This window comes from Melospiza georgiana, chromosome 4, assembly GCF_028018845.1.
Source record: "Melospiza georgiana isolate bMelGeo1 chromosome 4, bMelGeo1.pri, whole genome shotgun sequence".
In the NCBI taxonomy this organism is placed as follows: domain Eukaryota; kingdom Metazoa; phylum Chordata; class Aves; order Passeriformes; family Passerellidae; genus Melospiza; species Melospiza georgiana.
This window is the reverse complement of record NC_080433.1, coordinates 42,287,762-42,309,488: the sequence shown is the minus strand read 5'-3', so window position 1 is coordinate 42,309,488 and position 21,727 is coordinate 42,287,762. Positions and strand designations below refer to the sequence as shown.

The following is a 21,727-nucleotide window of genomic DNA, read 5'->3' as shown; positions in this document are numbered from 1 at the left end:
ATTGGTGGGATGGGAGCAAATTTCAGCACCCACAGTTTGCTGCCTAACAACAGGTAGTGAACTTACTGTTGTTTTAAAGTCTACTAGAAGTACACAGACCGTCATCCAAGGATTCATTAATAGTTTAACAAGGGAAGGGCAGAGCTATTGAGTAGTACAGACTCATTAATTGTGTACTTGCCAGGAGGATCTCTGCTTAAATCATTAATGCAGGCAACATTTCACTGCTAAGCCATCAAAAAGATATAGGAGCACTTTTTGATTCTGCTCTCTGGAACATATAATATTAACAGAAATAATGGTTGTTCTGGATGTTTTGCTTTTGTTTTTCATTGGAACTGCAAAGACACAGGTATTTTATATAATTTCTTGCTAAAAAAGTTAATAATTATGCTTACTGAAAAGGATGGGCTAGTTTAAGGGTCAAAAACTTGTTTTTCAGGGATTTTTTTGTTCATTCTTTCAAAAATGAGTTTTATAATGCTTCATATTTACTTTGATAATGATAATACAGAAACATCTATAGATACATTGATAGGAGACTCTGGGATAAAATTAACTATTAATTTTATTGTTCTTCTATATTGAATGTTGCACACATATTATGAAGGGTAGTTGCCAGCAAAATACTGTATCTAACAGATGTAGAAATTTAGTTATGATTTGATCAAAATTTCCTGTGGTTTTTTGTGCTTTTTTTTTTGTAGGGATATTTTCTGTTTGTTTGTTTTGGGGTTTTTTGGAGGAGAGAGGGATTCATTTTTGTGATTCTTTATAAAAGGCTTAAATAAAATGATGTCCTATTTCAGGCTGATTTTTCCAATACTCTTCCTGGAACAACATACAATGTTACAGTTTCTGCAGTTTCTTCATCAGTCTATAGCTCACCTGCAAGTAGAACTGTGACAACAAATGTGACAAGTGAGTTAAAAATGAAATTTTGTTCATTTTTTAAACTATGCTTTCTTATATTTTTTTATGTCCACAGTAATGTACAAAAAATTATAATCAGTTTTCAACAGCCATTAAAATTTTTCATCTTCTTTTACTATTTAAAAATACGCTGAATTGGAAGTGCTCTATGAGAGCTTAAAAATTTACAAGCTTTTGAAAAATTTTCTATTGTGTCATGTAGTAATATCCAGACTCTGATTTACACCTATAGTGGTACATAAAGAAATGTTCAGAGCTATTTCCAACAAAATGTAGCCAAAGCAGATGTGCTTTTTAAGAGAGCACACTTTAATTGAATGCTAGAATTTGTGAGATATTAAATTGGCATTAAACTCTGTTTTTAAACAAAGTTCTTGACCAATACATTTTTTACATTCTTACAGAATAATGTTTCTGGTGTTTCAAAATTGACCTAATAATTTCTAACAGGATTGTAGCTGGCAGATGATTTAATTTCTCTGTAGAATCTGTGAATGTGTCTCCACTCTCATGAATCTTAATTAAAAATTGGTTTACATGTGTGTGCTTGTGTGTGTGCATATGTGTATGTGGGCACACATATATAATTTTTTTTTTAATTTATTTTTAGATCCTGGGCCACCTGTGTTCCTTGCAGGTGAAAGAGTGGGTTCTGCTGGGATTTTGCTCTCATGGAACACACCACTCTATCCAAATGGGAGAATTCTATCCTATATTGTTAAATATAAAGAAGTCTGCCCATGGATGCAAACAGCTTATACACAGGTCACAACAAAGCCAGACAGTTTGGAAGTCCTTCTCACCAGTCTTAACCCTGGAACAACTTATGAAATTATGGTAAAGGCTTGACAAACACCTTTCAGTATTTTGAATTCTGATTTATTGTAAATTGTGTGAGTTTATAGTAGGTTCCTGTAAAGTTTTCTGAGGGACCATGTTATTTACTGTTGCCATATAACAAAATATATTAGCCAGATATTTGTTTAGTTGAGTTTATTTGAGTAGTGTTTTTAAAATCTACTTTAAAATGTCCCAGTCAAACTTGCACTGAAATATACCTGCTTCTACTGATATTTGAATTAATATATGGCATTATGTGGTAAACCATAAGAAGCAAAGGGTAGAATTTTTGAGCACATTTAAATCCTTCTTTATCTTCATTGAGATTTAATCTTTCAAATTACTGGTGTACTTTGCATATTACATGTAGATTACTAAATCATCTCAGCCAGATCAAAAAAAGCATGTCTTCCATATATAGAACTTGTTTGCTCTAAGAATAGGCACTTCTGATACATCTCTGAACTCTTCAACAATAGATGACTTCAGGTGGGCAGAAATTAATTTTTTCTCTCTTGGCAGTATTTGCCAAGCAATTATTTGTATGCTTTACTCTTTCATGAGAACCTTGGAGAGGTTCCTCTTTTCAATACCAAGAATTTAATGAAATTATGTGTTGATTTGCTTCATTCCATTCTGTTGCCTTGAAGCTGCACATATGAGATAGGGGTTTCCACATCTGTCTGAATGCTAGTTTTGTTTCTGACCTCTTTCTACAAGAGCTACCTTGAGATGAGGTGATAAAAACAATGTTTAGGTGAGGACATAGTTTAAGATCTATATGGTGTAATTTAAGTACTGTCAGAATTTCTTGACTGCATGTCAACCTGTGAAGATCTCCAGTCAATTTCCTCAGCTATTGCAATTACTTCATCAATTTCTAAGGATGTTTCAAGATTGTTCCTGTGAAGCACAAGTAGGTGGGGTTGGCTGTAGTCATGAGGTGGGTGTGCATGTGTTTGTATGGCTTAGGAAGGAGCTAGCCAGTGACACAGGTTCTTCTTGTCATCCTAGATTGTCTTTGATGCTACCTTGTATTCCTTTACTGTGTTTGTCTGTTGTAGCTTTGTCCTTTCATTTAATCTTTACAGCGTTTGAAAAGCACACTGTTTAGTGCCAAGAAGTGATTAGAGCAAGTTTCCTTTCCTGGCCTGAGGCCTTCTGTTTTCTTTTGTCCTTTGCTACCCTTTGTGTGCTCACCACTCACCATCACTGTTGCAATTTTACTCATATTTACCTTTTGTTGTCCCTTTTACTTATTTTCAAAAAAATAAGTTAGACTTCCTTTCTCTTTCTTTGTAAATACTGGATGCCATGGCCCATTACTGAGTTGAATTGTCACCAAACCCAATTTTACCAAAGTTTTGATATATTGCTCTTCTGTGGGAAGACTTGTCCATGATTGTGAGCACTGAAGCATTTTCATCATAAAGTGCATCTACACTCTCCCTGACCTATTGCCTTTCTGCAAAAAGTTATGCTTTCCTTGGGTTCTGCTTTGAGTAAGATTGACCTGCTCTCACTAGCCTACAGGAGACAGAGAAATAAAAGGCAGCTTGTTCTCCTTTTTACCCCTTTAAATTATAGTAAGTAAAATAGGAATGCAGAACCTGGAGTAAGTGTATTGTGGTAAGAAAAAGGAGTGTTACTGATGTTATTCTTGTTGTGGATTTTTGCATAAAATAGGGACTAATAAAATAGGGATCCTCTCTTCATGTGTGGATATTCACATGTGGTTTTCTCAAATTCTTATGCTGTTACATACTTTTTCCCTTTTATTTTTTTATATTTAAACATTGAGTATAAACTATACAACACAAATATAAAGGGCATGTTCACCTGTATATTTATGGTTTAAAAGCTAAAAGCTCTATCTCTGTGTATCCTTAGGATTTTCATATTCCCTGAAACTGTATATACTGTATATTTTCTAATGTAGATCCTTTCTGTTTTTTCCTGTAGGTTGCTGCTGAGAACAGTGCTGGTATTGGAGTGTTTAGTGATCCTTTCCTTTTCCAGACTGCAGAAAGTGGTAAATTTAATAAAGCTGTCAATTATTTTGATTAAATTTGCTCTAATTTGTTCAAATAAATTTCCATTATGAATTTCATACTTGAACAAATTCCAATGCATTTAGAACAAAATCCTTATTCTTATTCTGCCACTCAGTGACAAGGTTTCATTTAGTTCTATTTGCTAACAATGCCATTTAGGGTGTGCCCATAGGGGTGTTTGTTGTACACAAAGTCCGTTTTTCTTGGAGTTTTCCTATGCCAGTTTCTAGGTAGGCAGCTTCCAGAAAGCAAGGTCTTAGCAGAGCACAACTACCTATCAAGTGGATCCATCTGTTGTTGCCTGCAACAATTCTAGGAGACAGACTTTGTTGTGGGATCATCTCTGCCATTGTCTGCTAAGTCAATCTGTGTTTGTTTAGTGATGGGTTCTCAGAACTTCAGCACAGAATGTATTTTATTAAATTTTGAGGCATTGATTCTGAAGGTAAAAAAAAATCTGAAATGAAAATTTGATTTGGTGGTTTGATTTAGAAAGTTTGATTGTGCAAACTCAAACACAAGCTGAGTTTGCACAATTTTTACTAATTTAGTGTTTGTGGTCTTGCTTGTGCTCCAGGAGCAGTTGTGCCTTGGCTGATGAGCTTGCAGCAGTGCACCTGTGAAGCAGTCTCAATGGAAAACAGAGCTTGTGCTGCCAAGGCAGTGACTGCCCATCTGGGTTTAGGCTGCTTTCTCTTTCTGTGCAAACTGCAGAGCGAGATATCTTAGTTAATGGCAGAAATCATCACTCTGAACTAATAATGCAATAATTTATGAACCCAATATAAGGAGGAGTAGTAAACTTGCCACATGGATATGTGTGAGATCCTTATTCTTCAGTATTTGTGCATTATTGCTGGTAAAAAACCTTATTTCTGTGAGCTTTATTATTTACTCATGTTTGACAGAGGACAGCACTGGCATTTTTCCATATGAGAACATAAGCTTTTTATTTTTGGAAGCATTTCTGTCTACATTTTTATTAAACCTAAAATGCCTTACTATAGATGTAATTGGAAGGTTTCTTCAAATTATAGGTGAGTTGTGTGTCACTGGTATAACATTTGTATTTTTCTTTCTCAACTGTTTTTTTGTTCTAATTCTTGCTTTGGCTAAGGAAAGCCAGACATCTTAATCAACATAAAGATGGGAAGTTTAAAGGGAGAAAATTAGCCTGAAGATAAAATAATTTAAATATAAAGGTTGAATTTTGGGAGGAGGGGAAAAGAGGTGAAAGATGCGGAAGAGATTTAGCAGGACTGAAAGCACTAAATATGAGGCTTGGAGGAGCTGTCTCAGTTCACCTGTGGAAGGTGTGTAATTGTGGAATGCCTTTTTTTAAAAAGACTGTGAAAAGCCTTTTCTCCTTGGTACTAAGACAGCTATAGCAGAACCTGCTGCTGACTCTGCCACATGTAGGCAGCACTAAGACAGGGCCACAGGGCTTTAATTCCCAGGAGATTTCAGCATGTAAAATAGCACGTAAAAATCTGATTTCAATGCTGCATCTCATTCCTTTGTGCTGTGATTAATACTGATGCTCTGAAAAAGGCCACAGAGACTGTCACTGATACAAAGAGCAGCATTTATGCAGCAATAGTGAATATTCCAACTTAATTGAGTTACTTAAAGCTATGTGCAGCAGAAAAGATGACACAGGTAAAGTGAAATAAAACACAGTGTTATCAAATGCTCTTAACCAGAAAAAAAGGCAATGTTTTTCTATTTCTGGAACAATAGATACCTTTCTTCTAAGAAGAAAATTTCTTAGTTGACCAAACCAATTACTGCATATATAATGAGATTGAAATACTTATATTTCTCACTTAAACCATATTGAAAAATAGCTGGTTGTAGATCAGCTACATTACATGTGTTTGTGAATGTTTTTTTATGTGTTTGCTTCAGAATTTGGAAGCTAGAAATGGCATTTACAAAAAAGAAGTATTTGCTAATTTTCAGTGCTGAGAAGAAAAGTTTATCTCACTGCTTTTGTTTGTTTTGTTTTCAAGCTCCAGGTAAAGTAGTGAATCTCACAGTTGAAGCCTTAAATTCTTCAGCTGTAAATCTGATCTGGTTTCTCCCTCGGCAACCAAATGGAAAGATAACTAGTTTCAAGATTAGTGTGAAACATGCAAGAAGTGGAATTGTAGTGAAAGATGTCTTGGTTAAAGTAGAGGACCTTCTGTCTGGGAGGTTACCAGAATGTAATGTAAGTGCTATAAACCTTCTAAATTAGAAGTAGACTCAACCCACAGAATATAGTTTTACATTTAAAATTTGAGACTTAAAAATGTAGAGCCTTACTTTTCAGAAAGATTCAAAAACCTTACAGATTTAGTCCCAAGGCAGGCTAAAATAGATGAAGAAAAGCCTTTCTGTTCAAAGTAGTTTAAATTGAATACTTTTGCTTGAAAAGTTCAGTTTAATCAAAGTAAAAATGTTATGAAAGGTTAAGTTTGGCATCCTTTTAACAGAAAATCATGAAATAGAAAATTTCTGGTTTTTTCAGCTTTCAATTTTTATCTTTTTATTTTACACACAATTCAATTAGAAAAAACCCAAGAATTTACATGGATTTTTTGGTCCATGAAGACATACTGTTAATATCTTATTTTCTATATAGTATGATATTTTTTATATAGTGTGATATTTTTGTATTTTAGAAGTATGCTTTATTCTGTGTTGCACATTTCAGTATATTTAAAATACTTCTTATACCAAAATAAAAACTGAACATGATTGGCAGAGTGATTTTCAAAAATATGGTTGCAGTCTGTTTTGTTCAACAATAAGAATTGTTCTTATTGTTGAATGCAGACCTGTAACCATTGAATCCTTTTGGAATTTCTTGAAGAAAATTCTCTCTTCTAGAATTTTTTTTCTCTTTTTCCTTCTTACTTTGAGCAAAGTTTAGCAGTTACAGAAATGTCAAAACGTCAAGCAACCAAACTTTTTTTCCTTTGACCTTTTTTAAAAATTTCCTACACTTAGCGCTTTAAAGAAAAGTACAATTTTAAATTGCATAAGTTAACATAAATTTGGTTTCAGTTTTTATTTGAAAGATCGTTTTAGACATTGCAAAGGTTCCTAACACCAGGCTGGTTTAATTCAGCTCTGAGAAAGCAGGCTGCCACCTACTGAACCATAAGCATTGGTCACCACAATGCCTAGCAATTTTTCAGAGTTGTCTCCTGATATAATGGATTAAGAAACTCCTGTCTGGTTTTATCCATGATGTGTGCATATATGTATGTTATGCATCTGTGTGCACATACACACATACAACATATATGTGATGCAAAAGGACCTCTCTAGGGAACGTTTTTCAAGAGACAGACTGAATGCTGAAAATGGAAACTGGGAATAATTAAATGAATCCTAGAGAGAAGCTTCTGTTTATTCAGATTTGAGATCTTCTAGAATAAGGCAGGAAATTCTAACACTGTCACTAAGAGGATGCACTAGCAAAGTCTGCCTAAATTTGGAAACTAAAGTACAAAAAGGAGAACCAGTTCAGGGTAATTTCTTTCAAAGATGGTCAACCTTATTTTACATTTATTTACAATTATTGGTTATAGATGCACTTTATTATGTTTGTTATTTTTACTTATAGGATAAGAGTGAATCTTTTTTGTGGAGTACTACCACTCCTTCAACTACTTTTGGGAAATCCACAAGTCTTTCACAGACTACAGTGACACCAAGTGCAGAGGCAGCAAGTCAGATGAGCTCTGTTTGGAGTGAACCAATCAGCTTTGTTGTAACTAACCTCAGGCCATACACCACCTATCTTTTTGAAGTCTCTGCAGTTACCACTGAAGCAGGCTACATTGACAGTGCAATTGTCCGGACACCAGAATCAGGTATGTTAAATACATATGGCTCTAAAATGGCAATAAAGTTCTCAGATTTGTGTGAAAAACTTCTTTCTGCTGCAAGATACTTCTGTCCTAATCTGTCTTTATCTGTATCATGCTTTTGTATTTTCGTGATTACTTAATTTTACCTGATGGAAACAATTTAAAATGCATATATATTTATGTATCTAATAATGTTCGGTGAGTGAGAGTTCACTTGTTGTTAGGAGTCAAAGATACCAAGAAACTCAGGACAGATCAAATTTTATGAAAAACTGAGGACAATTTAAGAACTGCTAATAATAGAATAATGGTAGAAGAATTGAAAATAAAGATGAAGGGTCATAACTGTCAGGCATAATATTGTAAAAGGATGTGTTTTGTGTACATAGAAATGCACTTTAGGCTTCTTTGCCTTTGTTGAGAAATACATTAATGAAGAAAACTCCTGTACTTTTGTTGCCAATCTGCACCTATTGCAGAAAGTTGTTCAGGGCTGAAGAAATCTTTAAGCACCAGGTGAAGTTGATTTTTGATTACTTGCAATGCACTGAGAAGCTGGAATTGGAAGCAATGGTCCATGAGCAGCACTTTTATAATGGCTTAGGTAGTGGGAGCACTGTTAGCAGAGCTATACAAAAAAAGCATTCCAAAGGAGCGGTATTCTTTTCTTTATCATTCTTTTGCTTGACATGATTTGATGTTACTCAGTTCCCTTTCATACATACAAAATAGATAGCACTGTTCAGAAGAAGAAATTTTATTTCCTCCTAGAAATGTTCAGTTGAATTGCTTTGATGGAATTTCAATAGCCTTAGTTTGCTGCTCTCTCAAGGGTTAATGAAATTTTTGTCAGTTTCTCTTCTAATGATTTCAGGGCTATTTTCCAGTTTATTTTTCACCTTTGTCTTTTAGAGATTGTTTCCATGCTATCAACTCTCTTGATACCTTCCCTGAGAATTACCTTAAATCATAAATTAAATTATTTTAATGATATGCTTTTATGGCTGCCCTTCAGAATATTTCATGTTTATGTTAGAAATGAGTTGTCTGTTATGGGGTTCTTGGACATCCTAATATAAAGTATTTTATGTTCAAAAACTTTTCCCAATATTGTTTAAGTTCCAGAAGACCCACCACAGAATTTTGCCAAGAGCAACATTACAGCAAAGTCTTTCTCAGTGATGTGGGACCCACCGACCATAGTAACAGGGAAATTCAGTTACAGAGTTGAGCTGTATGGACCATCTGGTAAGCCAGAGTTGATGTTACCATTTCTTTTGATTTTTTTGTGATTATTTCCTTACACATTCTTCTGGGCCTGCCAATCAAAAGTGGATGGTCAAAATCAGTCTTATAGATCCCTTTATGGTATTATATGTTTTAATGGTTTGTAGATTAATTTTAAGGGAAAAGGAAGAGTATAAAGTTAAATTCACATTAGATATTCCTAGGAATAGAAAAAATCAACTTCTCCACAATCTTTCAGGAGATGCACAGGTTAAGCATAGCTGAATCGCTGTGCTTATATATCTAAATCTTTACTTTTTTCTCTTTCTGTTAAAGATTTCTTGAGAATGTTCATTCTCATGCAGTATGCAATCAACACTTTAAGTCTGTTTTGATGTTTTTGCATTTTTTAAAAACTCAGACATATATAAATACAGAAGTTATAGAACTGTCTGTAGTTAAGTAAGACATAAGCATAAGCTGCATTCTAATGTTTTTATGGGACCACACAGGAAAAGTAAGATGCATTTTTAAAAATCTCTTAAAACTCACACCTCCTTGAAGTGGCTTGTTTGGTTGATTGGTGGATTGATTGGTTTGTTGTTTTATTCCCCATATATTCAGCATTATTCCACTAAAGTTGATTCTTGATTAGCGTTTCCCTGAACAAATTTGTCCTTTCATTTGTTCATCATACCAGAAAGTACTCATGGGCTGTTTCTCTTTTAGACCTAAAATCTCTTTGTTTTTAATTCCAGGTCATGTTCTGGATAACAGTACAAAAGACCTGAAGTTTGTGTTTAGTAACCTTGTGCCGTTTACAACCTACGACGTGTATGTCAGTGCTGAGACAAGCGCTGGGGTGGGGCCAAAGACCAACCTCACAGTTTTCACTCCTGCAGATGGTAAGCACAGAGAGGAAAAAAAACCTGATTGAACGCGATAAAGGGTTTCAGTTTTCCCTTCAGAGCCTTTAAGGTACTTTGCAAAGGAGAGAATGGATGTAAGAGCCCTACAAGAGAGGAAAAGAAATAATGACATTTATTTCTTTGTTTTTGTTAAGTTCATACTCTGTCAGTACATTTATCCGCTATCAAAGGCCTTCAGAGATTGTGAAAGAAATGTAGTGTCTTTCTAACAAAAGTAGTTAATTTTAGGTACAGTAATTAAGTTGCAGGGCCCCCTCTGCCCCGTTAGATGGCAGCAAGAGGAAAAGAAAGCGCAGCCCAGATTCCTGCTGCTGGCTCGTTCAGCCCCCTGTTCCTTATGAAATCTCCCCTTTGACTCATCCTCACCAAATCCAGGACCCGTCTGTGATGGAGCCACCCTCAGCAGTGAGACAGGCCCCACATGGAGGGCTTGTCCCAGTACAAGTGGCTGGTTCTGCCTCTGAGCCCTCGGTCCTGTGGAATTGTGGTCCCAAATGGCCAACTCACCAGCTTGGAACCCTTGGCTGCACGGAAATGCAGATTTATCTCACCTATATGTGAGATTGTGCAGGACTCTTGGTCAGCATTTGAGGATGCATGGAGGAAAAATTGAGAGCTTCAAGAGGGTTATTTCTGTCTTACTTTTATGCTGCACAACAAAAATTTAGAAAGTCTCTGCCTCAGGGATTGCTGGCAGTGTTTCTTGTTAAGATGTAACACTGGGAGGAAAACTTATCTTTATTTATTTATCATATTTTTTCCTGAACGGTCTTCTTCAGGTAGCTCTCAGAGACAATTTCCAGAGATTACCTACCTGAGTACAGGTGTTCGTCTTTTGTTGAAATGCACTGACAGAAACCAAAGGGAATTTTGGTGGGTTTGGGGTAATTTTAACATAACACAGAGTGTCTTATTTTAATGCCAAATCTAAAAATCCTCCTTATACAAGTAATTTCAAAATTGTCTTTTATTGATGTGTATTAAGAAAAAAAAATTCTTTTTGTATCAAATCTGAATATCATTCTAGTGAATATAAATGTATTTTACCTCTGGCAGTCCTATGGAAGTTACAATATAATTTAGACTGAAATTTTAATGAAAAAATTATAGAAATTATGTAATTTATATCTATTATATATATATATATATATTTACACACATCTATGAAATATATAATATAAATAAAATTATATAAACCTAAATAAAATTATATAAACCTTTTGTAAAAGGGAAATTAACAAGCTGTATCACATTAATTTTTCCACAGCTTTTTTACTTCCTTCCTCTATGGCTTTGATGATTTTAGAGCTAACCTTTTATTTTCAAGAATACTTAAGAGTCCATATAGGAAAATAGCAAAGGCCTGCTTGATTCCAACCAAGTAGATCTCAGTAGAGCAATCCTGGTTTACATCTCATTAGTCTCTGACCATACTCATAGTTGTCTTATGTGTTCAAAAAAGTCTGCCTATTTTTAGAACTGTAACTTGTTTGCTGAGAGAACACATGAAGTAACTCTCTACTCTGCATAGGATCAACTCAAAAGATAAGGATGTGAAATTGGACTGTCTATTGTACTTTTTATACAGTGCTGAAAAACCTTGTAAAAATCCCAAGTGTTTAATGAACTGAAATTTCTTCTTGGAAATTTAGTCCCAGGTGCTGTATCAGATTTACAACTAGCAGAAGTGGAAGCCACATATATAAAAATTACTTGGAGAAAACCACAACAACCAAATGGAATCATTACCCAGTACAGAGTTAAAGTACATGTGCAGGCAACACTTGCCACTCTGGAAAACACTGTTCTTGGAGACAAAAATAAGGTATTATTTTCTTTTTTTTTAATATGGATTTTATGTTAGATTAAATTTGCTCTCTGCCTTATCTGACATTTACAGAATGAGCTAGCTCCCACTGATAAGTTGTCAGTTTTTTTAAAAGCCATCTTCCTCAGTCCACTGTCTTTCTCTGACTGGCTTTCAAAACGATTCCAGTAATACTGTTTCCACAACATGAAAAATTAAATCATTCTGGTAAAATGATCCAGCTGCTGAAGGCAGGAAGCCACAGCCCACAGTCCTTGGGTTCTTTGCAGGCCAGGGTGGCCAGACTGTTAAGAGTAAAGAATTGGGTGCCTACACTGATACACAGCCATTCAGTCAAACCTCCAGAAGACGTGGGTATGAACCCTCTGAATTCAGCAAAAGTGTCCAAATGCTAGCTAAGTGTTTTACTAGCAAGGCAGACAGGCTTAGACATTTCTGCCTCCTTTTGTATCCTTAAATTCACATGTGTGATGCTACATGCTTAACTCCATGCTGTGGTTGCATACTAAGGATGTCTGTGCACATCTATGGGATCATATCTCTGAGGGGACTTAGGCTGTCAATCAGTCTAGCTTCTGGATTTTGGGTGCTGATGTGCTTTATGTGCTTAGAGCATCTCTGAGTATGCAGCACAGAACTGCAGACCCCTGGCAAACATTCAGCTCAGGATTTAATTCTTTCTGCGTAGGGCTTTTTGGGCTGAATTTTGGAAACAGGTGCCCAAAGTCTGCATAATTCCTTATTTTTCCAGGCAGTGATGTCTTTCACTGGATTTGGATCTAATTTTTTGATGTAGGGCTCAAGGAAGGAGTTCACTTTCAAGCTGAATGATAAACATTAAATAGAGCCCTGGAGTCAAATGTTAAATAAGGAGCAAGGGGAAAAAGAATTAGGATAAAGATCCATTCATTAAACCAGACAGGCATCCTTGGAAAAGGAAAGCATGTAACTCTATAATTATAGATTGTATCATAGTCCAGACACAAAAAATTAAAATGTTCTGCGCAAAAATGTTTTGGTGATGGAATTTCCTAATTTTTGAGTTCTCAGTGCAGTATCATTGCTGCTTTATTATAATTTATAGAATGTATTTTTCTAATTAAAACCCAAAGCAAGTCATAAATAACCTTGCTTTATCTAGAACTGCATTGACCACAGCTTAGAGCGGCTACAGGGCTTGAACTGACAGACTCACTGTGCTAATGGTACTCAAAAACGAATAGCAATAAAAAGCTGTTGTCTTATATGTGAAAAATCCTCAGAACTACAAAATATTTCTATGTTGCCTACTATTTTGCTATAAAATGCTGGTGAAGATGAATCATAGATAGTTTTTACCTCCTGGTACTTAGGTGAGATTGATGCTCTGTCTGTGCCTGCAGCTAATGTACCTCACGTTAAAGGAATAAAAATGTGGCTTTGCCCTTTCTCTGCCCAGGGTCCATAGGGAAAGGACTAATGTGTATTAGTTACATTGCTGTAAAAATATGTCTTTCTGGCAATGAGGTGGGCCATATGTGTGAGTGGGGAGGGTTCCAGATGACAGCAGAACAATTCGGAGATACTTGAGTCCTGGATCTGGTCCCAGATTTTGAAGGGGCATGAAGATCTGGTACTAACACACCATTTTGTACCTATGCTTTAGCCTCTCTCTCTTTTCTGCTTTTGTTTCTCCTCTCTTTGTTGTTCTTGCTCCACTTATATCTGCTGCCATCCCTTTCCAAAATTTTTTCTTTGCATCTTCTGTCTTACGGGCCCCTATATCACGTTACCTCCCCTACACTCTCCCTTTTCATATATATACACCCTTATTTTTCTTTCTCCTTTATTTCATCAGCTTCTGGTTTTCTCCCTCTCCTCTTATTCCCCCTCAGAGATTTAGTCAGCCTGCTAATCCTTTCCCTGAGGGACTGGAAGGACCATCTGAAGTCCTTGTGTTTTCAATGCCTGCTGCCTTCTTTCAGGAGAAAGTACAAATAAAATCTCCCAAGTTCAAATGTGTATGTGTTCAATATAGCTCTAAATTTATAGCTGTAAAATTAAAGGCCTTACTTTAAAATTGTCACATTATTATAAAATATGTATTTTAAGAATTGTTTTTAATAAAAAAACATTGGTGGTGTTTGATTAAACAATAACGAGAATGAAATGTTGTAGGCTACTGGCAGCTGAACATTTTTATGACAAAGCTTATATTTTAAAAATTATTCTAATGACCAATAATGTTTGTATGCTAAAATTTATATAGTATTTATCTGCATGTACAAACATACAAGCATCACTTCTATATTATATATAAATTCAATTATATAATTTAATGATGACTAGGTTTGTGCTTTACTTTTGTATTTCTAATTTATAGTATCTGATTGACTCTTTGGAACCATACACAATAAATGAAAATATCAAACTTTCTTCTACCCCTTGGAATTCAATGGAAGCAGACAATGATTTATATGAAGGTTCAGCTGAAATGTTTTCCAGCATTCAGACAACTTCCCCAGTAATATTTACAAGTGTATCTGGTGATAATTTGCCTGATATAAATGGAGCTACAGAACTACATTCTGCTTTGGGTAAGATATTTTAGGATATTTTTCTACCTGCTTCTTTGTGCTGAAGGACCCTCATCACTGTCCCAGATATGATCTTTAGCACATGGTTCAAGCAAATTATAAATGGGTCATTTGCTGGAGTCAGATTTTTTTACTACCAAATAACCTTCTGAAGCAAATGGGAATGCCACACAGGCAGGAACTAGCCCCTTGTCACCCAGCTGACCTTCTTCCTAGTGAAAGGAGCACCCGAGAGCCACCAGCCAAGCTGCATAGACAATCAGTTATTACAGTTGCCAAAGCAGGTGTGATTGTCAGGGATTAACATATCTCCAAGCCCTTCAGAGACCTTGATTTTTCTAAGCCTTTTGACTAATAGGTTTTCAAATGTCAGTGAAGGTAAATAGGTCAAAAAGTTACAACTTTGCTGTATGGGTTACAAACAGGTGGAGATGACCCCATGACATGGTGATGTCGTTAGTGAGTACACTTGTTCTGTATTATCAATGGACCACTGTTTCTTTACCAAGTATGGATATTTACAAATCATTAAGCAGCCCTCAGCTGACAGGCAGGGATTTCAAATATCACTCAAAATTTTTACGCTGTTTTGAACAGTGGGGAGAAAATACAGGTTTTGTTTTTTAAAAAATGATTTAATTAAGTCACTGAATTCATCTACATGCATCAGTATCTAAAACCAGAATTTAATCCTTTATTTTAAACGACAGTGGATATTTTCTGTGCTATGTTAATCCTGAAGAATCTTCTTTGTCATACACAGGAAATGCACAGCATTTAAATGTAAATCTTCTTTTTATGGCCTCATTCAGTTTGAGGTATTGAGTTGCTAAAAGATGTCTGTGCCGCTGAAAATTTATTTCAGCCAGTGTCTCTTGTGATCTACCATCCAAGTATTGTTTTATAGGACTTATTATAGTAGTTAAAGCTGTTGACAGCCAAATTTTCAACAGGGCCTAATGTTTTTTTCAATGCCCTTATTTTAATGCCCTTCTCACTGAATTCTGAGCCTGATATTCAGGTATGTGAGGTGCCCACACCTTTTCATGTTGCACTGGCATAATGACTATTTTTTAGCAGATGGTTTTGGTTAACACAGTTGGATTGTGGCTGACTTTGAACTTTATTTTGAGTGCACCACTCTCTTTGTGGGCATGCATGGCTTCATCATTCTACTGACCACAACTCTTCTGGTAAAAATACCAGCGTGAAGGGATCTGTGAAGGCAGCCTTTCCAAGTATTGTTGTTCTAGCACCATTGGGAGGGCAAGGAAGATGGAATTTGTCTTTCTTGATTGAAACTATTTAAAACCCCTCAAAAGCTCCATCAGTCTAGGAGCCATTGCTCTGAAATCACTGGAGAGACTAGACCTTATACAAAAGTACCCTCTCCTAGCTTCTAGAGGATTACTCACAAAACCTCACAATTCTACTCCTTTTACCTAAGCCTACCTATCTATTGTACACTGAAAAGGGACTCTCCTTTGGGGAAGTTAAAAGGTTGAATGCAGACTTTTCTTTTTATTTTTATAATTGACATATAAATTAATTCTTTGAGAATAAAATAGTTCCAGGTTGCCATGCCAAAGTGAGTTTAGAATGAATAAGAAATAAAATGACTTTATGAGTAAGCAACAATTTCTCTCTATTGACTCATAGATATTCAATATAACATCGACATTTTGGCTGAAGAACTGTCATATGTTATAAAGGGCCTCACACCTTTCACAGATTACACAATTAGTGTGTCTGCTTTCACTGCTGTTGGAGAAGGACCACCATCAGTTCTTACAGTCAGGACAAGTGAACAAGGTAAATTGAAACTGGTATTATCAAAGTTGACATATATTAATTACTTATTTCACTGAATGTTTGAATTTTTTTTACTTATTTGTTTACTTACGGTATGTTCTTGTGTTTTTGTTTAAGTCCCAAGCTCAGTACAAAATATATTTTACAAGAATATTAGCTCCTCCTCTGTCTTGCTGTATTGGGATCCTCCAGCAAATCCTAATGGGAAAATCACTCATTATACTGTTTATGCCATGGAACTGGATACAAAAAGAGCATTTCATGAAACAACTTCAAACAACAGCTTACTTATGACAGGTACGGTGTCATTTAATTAAAAAATATAAAAATTTAAACTTACAAGTAAATTTTACAAACTTATTTTTTCTAATTTTATTTTGTAGCCATTTGAAATATATGTGGATCAAATCTCACACATTCACACACGTCCACACACACACAACAAAACTGCATATAAAACCAAGGCTGGGACACTACTCAGACTTGTCTACTGTGGAGGAATATGTAGGGTATGTGAGGTGGGAGAAGAGGGCTGGTTAAGATAAACAGTAATTTTTTAAATGGTACAAGCAGTAATCTGTGAAATGGATTTCTCCTTGGAATATTTGCCTCAGTCTCCTGTTTCCCCATAGGAAAATATTCCTAAATCATCAAGTCTTTTTCAGATTTGCATTTTTTTTCACAGTATTTATCTGACATCAATAACAATTTTCTTATTTTAAGGTAGTATTCTTTATAGTAATTGAAGCAAACACATTCTAATAGAGTTTCACTTATCATTGATGTTAATCAGAATAATGCATACTGATTAAACCCCCATATTTGGATGTTCATATATGCATCCTTTGACATACTTCACAAATTCTTTAAGCTATTTACAGGGTTGAAGCTGCCTGACTTACTTCAAAATCTGCTGATTTAATTGCATGCCTGTTTGACTGTCACCAAATAAACAGTATTGTACATATTCTTTTAGCATGTATCAAAAACTCTCAGAACAGTATCCAGTACTATAGTTTTATAGGCAGCTATGACAAAAGAAGTCAACAGTCTTGCTATGAAGTTAAGAATCAAGATGTTTTAAATTAATCTTTTCAGGTTTAAAAAAGTACACAGATTATAAAATGAGAGTCACAGCCTCCACCGCAGTTGGAGAAAGTGCTTTGTCTGAAGAGAATGAGGTGTTTGTGCGAACCCCTGAGGACGGTAATACACTGTTTGCAATGATGATTTATTTTCTGTACTGACGTTTGTGTCTGTTCAAAAAGAAGACTAGTACACACAAAAAAGGGGGAACAAAGTGTATAGATAAAACCAATGTTGAAATTATTAGTCTTCTATCAGGCAGTGACTTCATTCAGATAATTTTTAGGTAAGTGCTAAAAAAATAGTAATGAAAGCTGCAGCATGACCTGCAATCAACTAATTTCAAATGTGATAGACAAATGGAAGGAAAGCTGCAGAGCTGAGGCTCCCTCTCTCAAAACAATGTCCCTAGCACTCATCTAAATAATAATCTTTGTGATTCCATTTTATTGTCTTTTTCTTTTTATCATGTGTAAATTAGGTTGGTTTGAAGCATATGGGCATTTCAACAATTCAGAGACCATATTTCTATTTGTAGGCAAAGATGCTGATAAAGTGATGATTTTTTAATGCTGAATATAATAAGCAGTTGTTTTTGTATAGGTTTTAATAATTTTAGGACTGCTCAATAATTTCAATGTCAGGTATAATACTACATTATAAAGATTTTTGAATCTTCCTTTCTTACTTGCAAGGCAGTTTCAACCCATGAAGGCACTGGAGCAAGAGCTGGAGTTGTCATTGGCTTCTGCAAAGAAAACATGGGAATTTGATTTGCAGAGCAGAGCCATGAATGTTAGTCTTTTCTTGTTTGCATCAAGTCTGTATTTTCACTGGTTTCAGCAGTTATTTCCAGGTTTACTGAAGTAATCCAGAGGGTGGTTGCCCAATTTTCATTTATCTCTATCATTTTCAAATGTACTATAATACAAGAAAAATAATTGAGTGTCAATAAAGGAGAGAAAACAACTACAGGATTAAAAATCATGGGTATTGTGGTATCTTAGGTGACTTGAATAACCACACAAATTATCAGATTAAATGCTGAAACTTAAAATAGTTGCAAATCTTTTAAAAAATTATATTCTCCTATACTTTCAGTATTTTTACAGAGGAAAGGCATATCACAAGAGAAGAAAATTACTTATATCGGTATTTTTCTCTCTGAAAGCTTACAGTCCCTTGCCTGAGAGTGTTAAAGAAATTTTTTGTGGTAGAGTTTCTCTGTTCAGAGCCAACAGCCAACTGTTCATTCACTCATGAAAGAGCCATGCACAGCTTGAGGAAACTAGTGAGAAACCCACCGAGAATTCTTGCCTTTTTATAAGGCTATCCATAATTGTTTATCTTCTTCTTCTTGTTTAGCTTTCCTGAAGTAATTCAGGCTGAGATTCATGTGTCCTAATTTTAGCCCAGAAACAGAAATTTGTTTGACTGTTGAAAAGAGAGATGCCTCCAAATAAAAGTTTCACTACAACTGTCTTAGATAACTTGCATTAGGATGGAAGAAACTAGGCTGTTGCATTTAAATATTTTACCATGCCAGATAAATGGCAAAATACATTTAAATTAAAAATTAATCTTCTTCACATGGGAAATATTCATGTGGGCACTCTTGTCATCCAGAGAGCAGTGATCTGTTAACACTTTCATGTGCTCAGAAATCAGGAATGAAAATTATTTGTGGGACCTTTTAGGCAAAAATATTCATAATGAATTCTGAAATATCTTCAAATGGATATTTGTACACAAACTGAATTCTATGATCCTGAGTAGGTAGTATATTTTCATATTGATTTTACAGATTATTTCAGGGGTAAATTGGTGAAGCCTTCAGAGGAATCAAAGTTGACATTCAGAGCTGATTTTATTCATAAGTGTAGCCCACTCACTTCTTCAGCACTTCCATGCCTTATTAGCACACTGGAGTCACATGAGCTCATACAGTGCCAATGGATTTAACCACACACCACCCTGGAGCTGGACTTGCTTTGTGCATGACCTTCACACCAGAGTGTGCAAGATTTACACAGGGTTCTCTAAATGGAATTTAGTTACTCTGCATGCAGGCCCTCTCTTGGTTCAATAGTTGATTAAGTAGTAAGGGTGGTTATTTTCAAAAAAAGCAGAGGACATTAATCCAAGTTTAAAGAACTGAATATGAGGAAGACAATGAGAGGATTTGAAGGACCAGTCTGCATGAGACTAATAGAGAGAAGAAATTTTTTTCATAATAAGTGCAGTTTCAGATAGATAGAAGTGGATGAGAAAAGAAAGTCCAGAAAAGCTAAAGTGTCATAATGCAAAAAGATGCAAAAAGATGCCTAATTTTATGGGTAAAAAAGAACCATATCCAAATTAACTAAGGTAAAAAGTGAAAAGGCTTTGAGAACAAGATTGAGAAAATGAGCATAGCCCTTTTGTTACAGTTAGGATCCAACGCCAGGATCCAATAGGTTTATGATCTCAGCTCTGTATTCTTTATTTGAAAAGGTTTTTTTCTGATTTCTGTGTTGCAGAACCAGATTCCCCACCTCAAAACTTAGAATTAATAAATGTAACTGCAACAGAAATAAATTTGAGATGGTTACCACCTGTGCAGCCTAATGGTCTCATAACTCACTATGAAGTTCTGTACAGCGATTCCAACAATTTTTTTATTAAAAATGCCTCATCTACAAGTGTATCACTAAGTGAAATGAAGCCATATACTCTCTACAACATCTCAGTAAGAGCATTCACCAGACTTGGCTATGGGAATCAGTCATCTTTTCCGCTTCTGGTCAGAACTTCTGAAACTGGTGAGTACTTTTTAAAGAATGAAAAATTTTGACAAAAAGTTGCTTCATGATAACCTTTGATGTCCAGGAGATAAGTTTCAATAATTTAAAAAGTATTTTCTTACTTTGCCAGGCAGTGAGTTTGAATCCCATTTTTCTCTTTTCTATACAAAGCAAAAGAGCAAGGCCAGGTGCTTGGTAAGGGATGGGGAGCAAGAGCCCCAGGGTTCCTGGGCCAGATGAGCAGAGGCGTCACTAGCCAGGACTTGTCTCACCACCCTACTGCAAAGCACATGGAGCAGGCAAGGTGCGGCAGCCAGGGCCAGTCTGGAGTGCCAAACACCTCCTGCTGATGCAGCGGGTCTGAGATCAAGCCAGGAAAGAAATTTCACAGGTTCAGTGACAATAACCAAGGCAGACAGAGCCCAGTGACAGTGGGGCAGGCCTGCAGTGGGGGAGCCAAGCTGAGGCTGGGCTGCCGTGTCAGGCAGGGACTGGATCAGTGGGACCATGGCCAAGCGCAGCCATAACAGCGATGAATATGAATTAAGATGATTTCTATATTTTTTTAAAAGACTTTGTTGGTATTGTGTGTGTCTAAGTGTTTTTGATCTTCAAATTCAGCCTCTTTAAAAATGTATTTCATTAAAAAAATAGGATACAAATCTGAATATTTACAATGTGTTTAATTGAAACTGGTTTATAAGAATTCTTTCCAAATCAATGAAACTGACTGAAATCTTCTATTTTTTTTTCTTCTAGTTCCTGCTTCTGCACCAGAAAACATAACCTATAGGAACATCTCATCCATGGAAATTGAATTATCATTTTTTCCACCAACCATTCCCAATGGAATCATACAGACCTACACAATATATCTCATGAGGACTAATGGGACTGAGCAAAGAGTTATAAACACTACCCTTCTGACACTACGTATTGCAGGCCAGTATATAATGATCTGGAACTTAGGGCAACTGTCAGTTTTTCTGGGAAATGTGCAACAGACAGAGATATGTTAGTTCATTGGTTGGACCTGATCCTTCTTGCCCTTACAGAAAGTTTTTTGCTCCCTGTCCTGAAAAAATAATTTGTGTCCTGTCATAATGTGGTGAAATGGGCCTCAAATGGTGGAGTCTAACAAAAATTTCATTGTATTTTAGATGATTAAAGTACAAGGAACTTCAATATCATTGTAACAAAGGAAACCCTTAAGTCACCTGCATATCTTTCTGATCATATTCTGGATAAAAAAATTCCTTTTCCATTCACCTTTGAATCTTTTCCTAAGTTCTGTCATTATTTCTGAGATGTGGCACAGCAATTAATGCTGGGAGCTCAGTACCCTCACGGCTACATTTTCAGACTACAGCCAAGGACAAACTGCAAAGATTTCTAGGAATATGAAGTATAAACTGGTAATTAGGGCTTTGACCCTTCTTTTGCCAAGGTTTTGGTGTTCCAAGATTTCCCAATGCTTATTTCATTCTCTAATGACACAGATCAGTGTGATAGGCTTATTCACCACTTCAAAAATACTTGCAATCCATTTAAAAACTAATTTGTTCCATTGAATAGTTGTTTTATTGAATTATTCTTTTTTGTTTGTTTAGATTTAAATAAGTATACAGAATATACTGTAGAAGTGTCTGCTAGTACCACAATGGGAGAGGGCATTCGTAGTTCACCTCTGCATGTACTAACTGATGAAGATGGTAAGTCAGAACAGAAGTTTCAGTGCATAATTTTCTACCTGTATTCTTAATTTACTCTTAAACTTCATGTCAGGTATTTTTAAG

The 21,727-nt window shown here is 35.6% G+C and overlaps 1 protein-coding gene across 1 annotated transcript in view; it reads left to right on the top strand.

Annotated features, from left to right (window-relative positions):
• Nucleotides 1-298: 298 nt before the first annotated feature.
• The window catches only part of PTPRQ (protein tyrosine phosphatase receptor type Q), a 98,503-nt gene continuing 77,074 nt past the window's right edge, over nucleotides 299-21,727 (top strand). Inside the window, exons 1-16 of the mRNA XM_058023292.1 lie at nucleotides 299-352; nucleotides 810-921; nucleotides 1,544-1,770; nucleotides 3,736-3,805; nucleotides 5,840-6,039; nucleotides 7,444-7,693; nucleotides 8,810-8,938; nucleotides 9,676-9,822; nucleotides 11,499-11,671; nucleotides 14,037-14,250; nucleotides 15,910-16,062; nucleotides 16,180-16,359; nucleotides 17,161-17,268; nucleotides 19,668-19,949; nucleotides 20,691-20,873; nucleotides 21,542-21,643. Coding sequence (XP_057879275.1) covers nucleotides 299-352; nucleotides 810-921; nucleotides 1,544-1,770; nucleotides 3,736-3,805; nucleotides 5,840-6,039; nucleotides 7,444-7,693; nucleotides 8,810-8,938; nucleotides 9,676-9,822; nucleotides 11,499-11,671; nucleotides 14,037-14,250; nucleotides 15,910-16,062; nucleotides 16,180-16,359; nucleotides 17,161-17,268; nucleotides 19,668-19,949; nucleotides 20,691-20,873; nucleotides 21,542-21,643 — 2,584 coding nt within the window. The remainder of the gene's footprint in view (nucleotides 353-809; nucleotides 922-1,543; nucleotides 1,771-3,735; nucleotides 3,806-5,839; nucleotides 6,040-7,443; nucleotides 7,694-8,809; nucleotides 8,939-9,675; nucleotides 9,823-11,498; nucleotides 11,672-14,036; nucleotides 14,251-15,909; nucleotides 16,063-16,179; nucleotides 16,360-17,160; nucleotides 17,269-19,667; nucleotides 19,950-20,690; nucleotides 20,874-21,541; nucleotides 21,644-21,727) is intronic.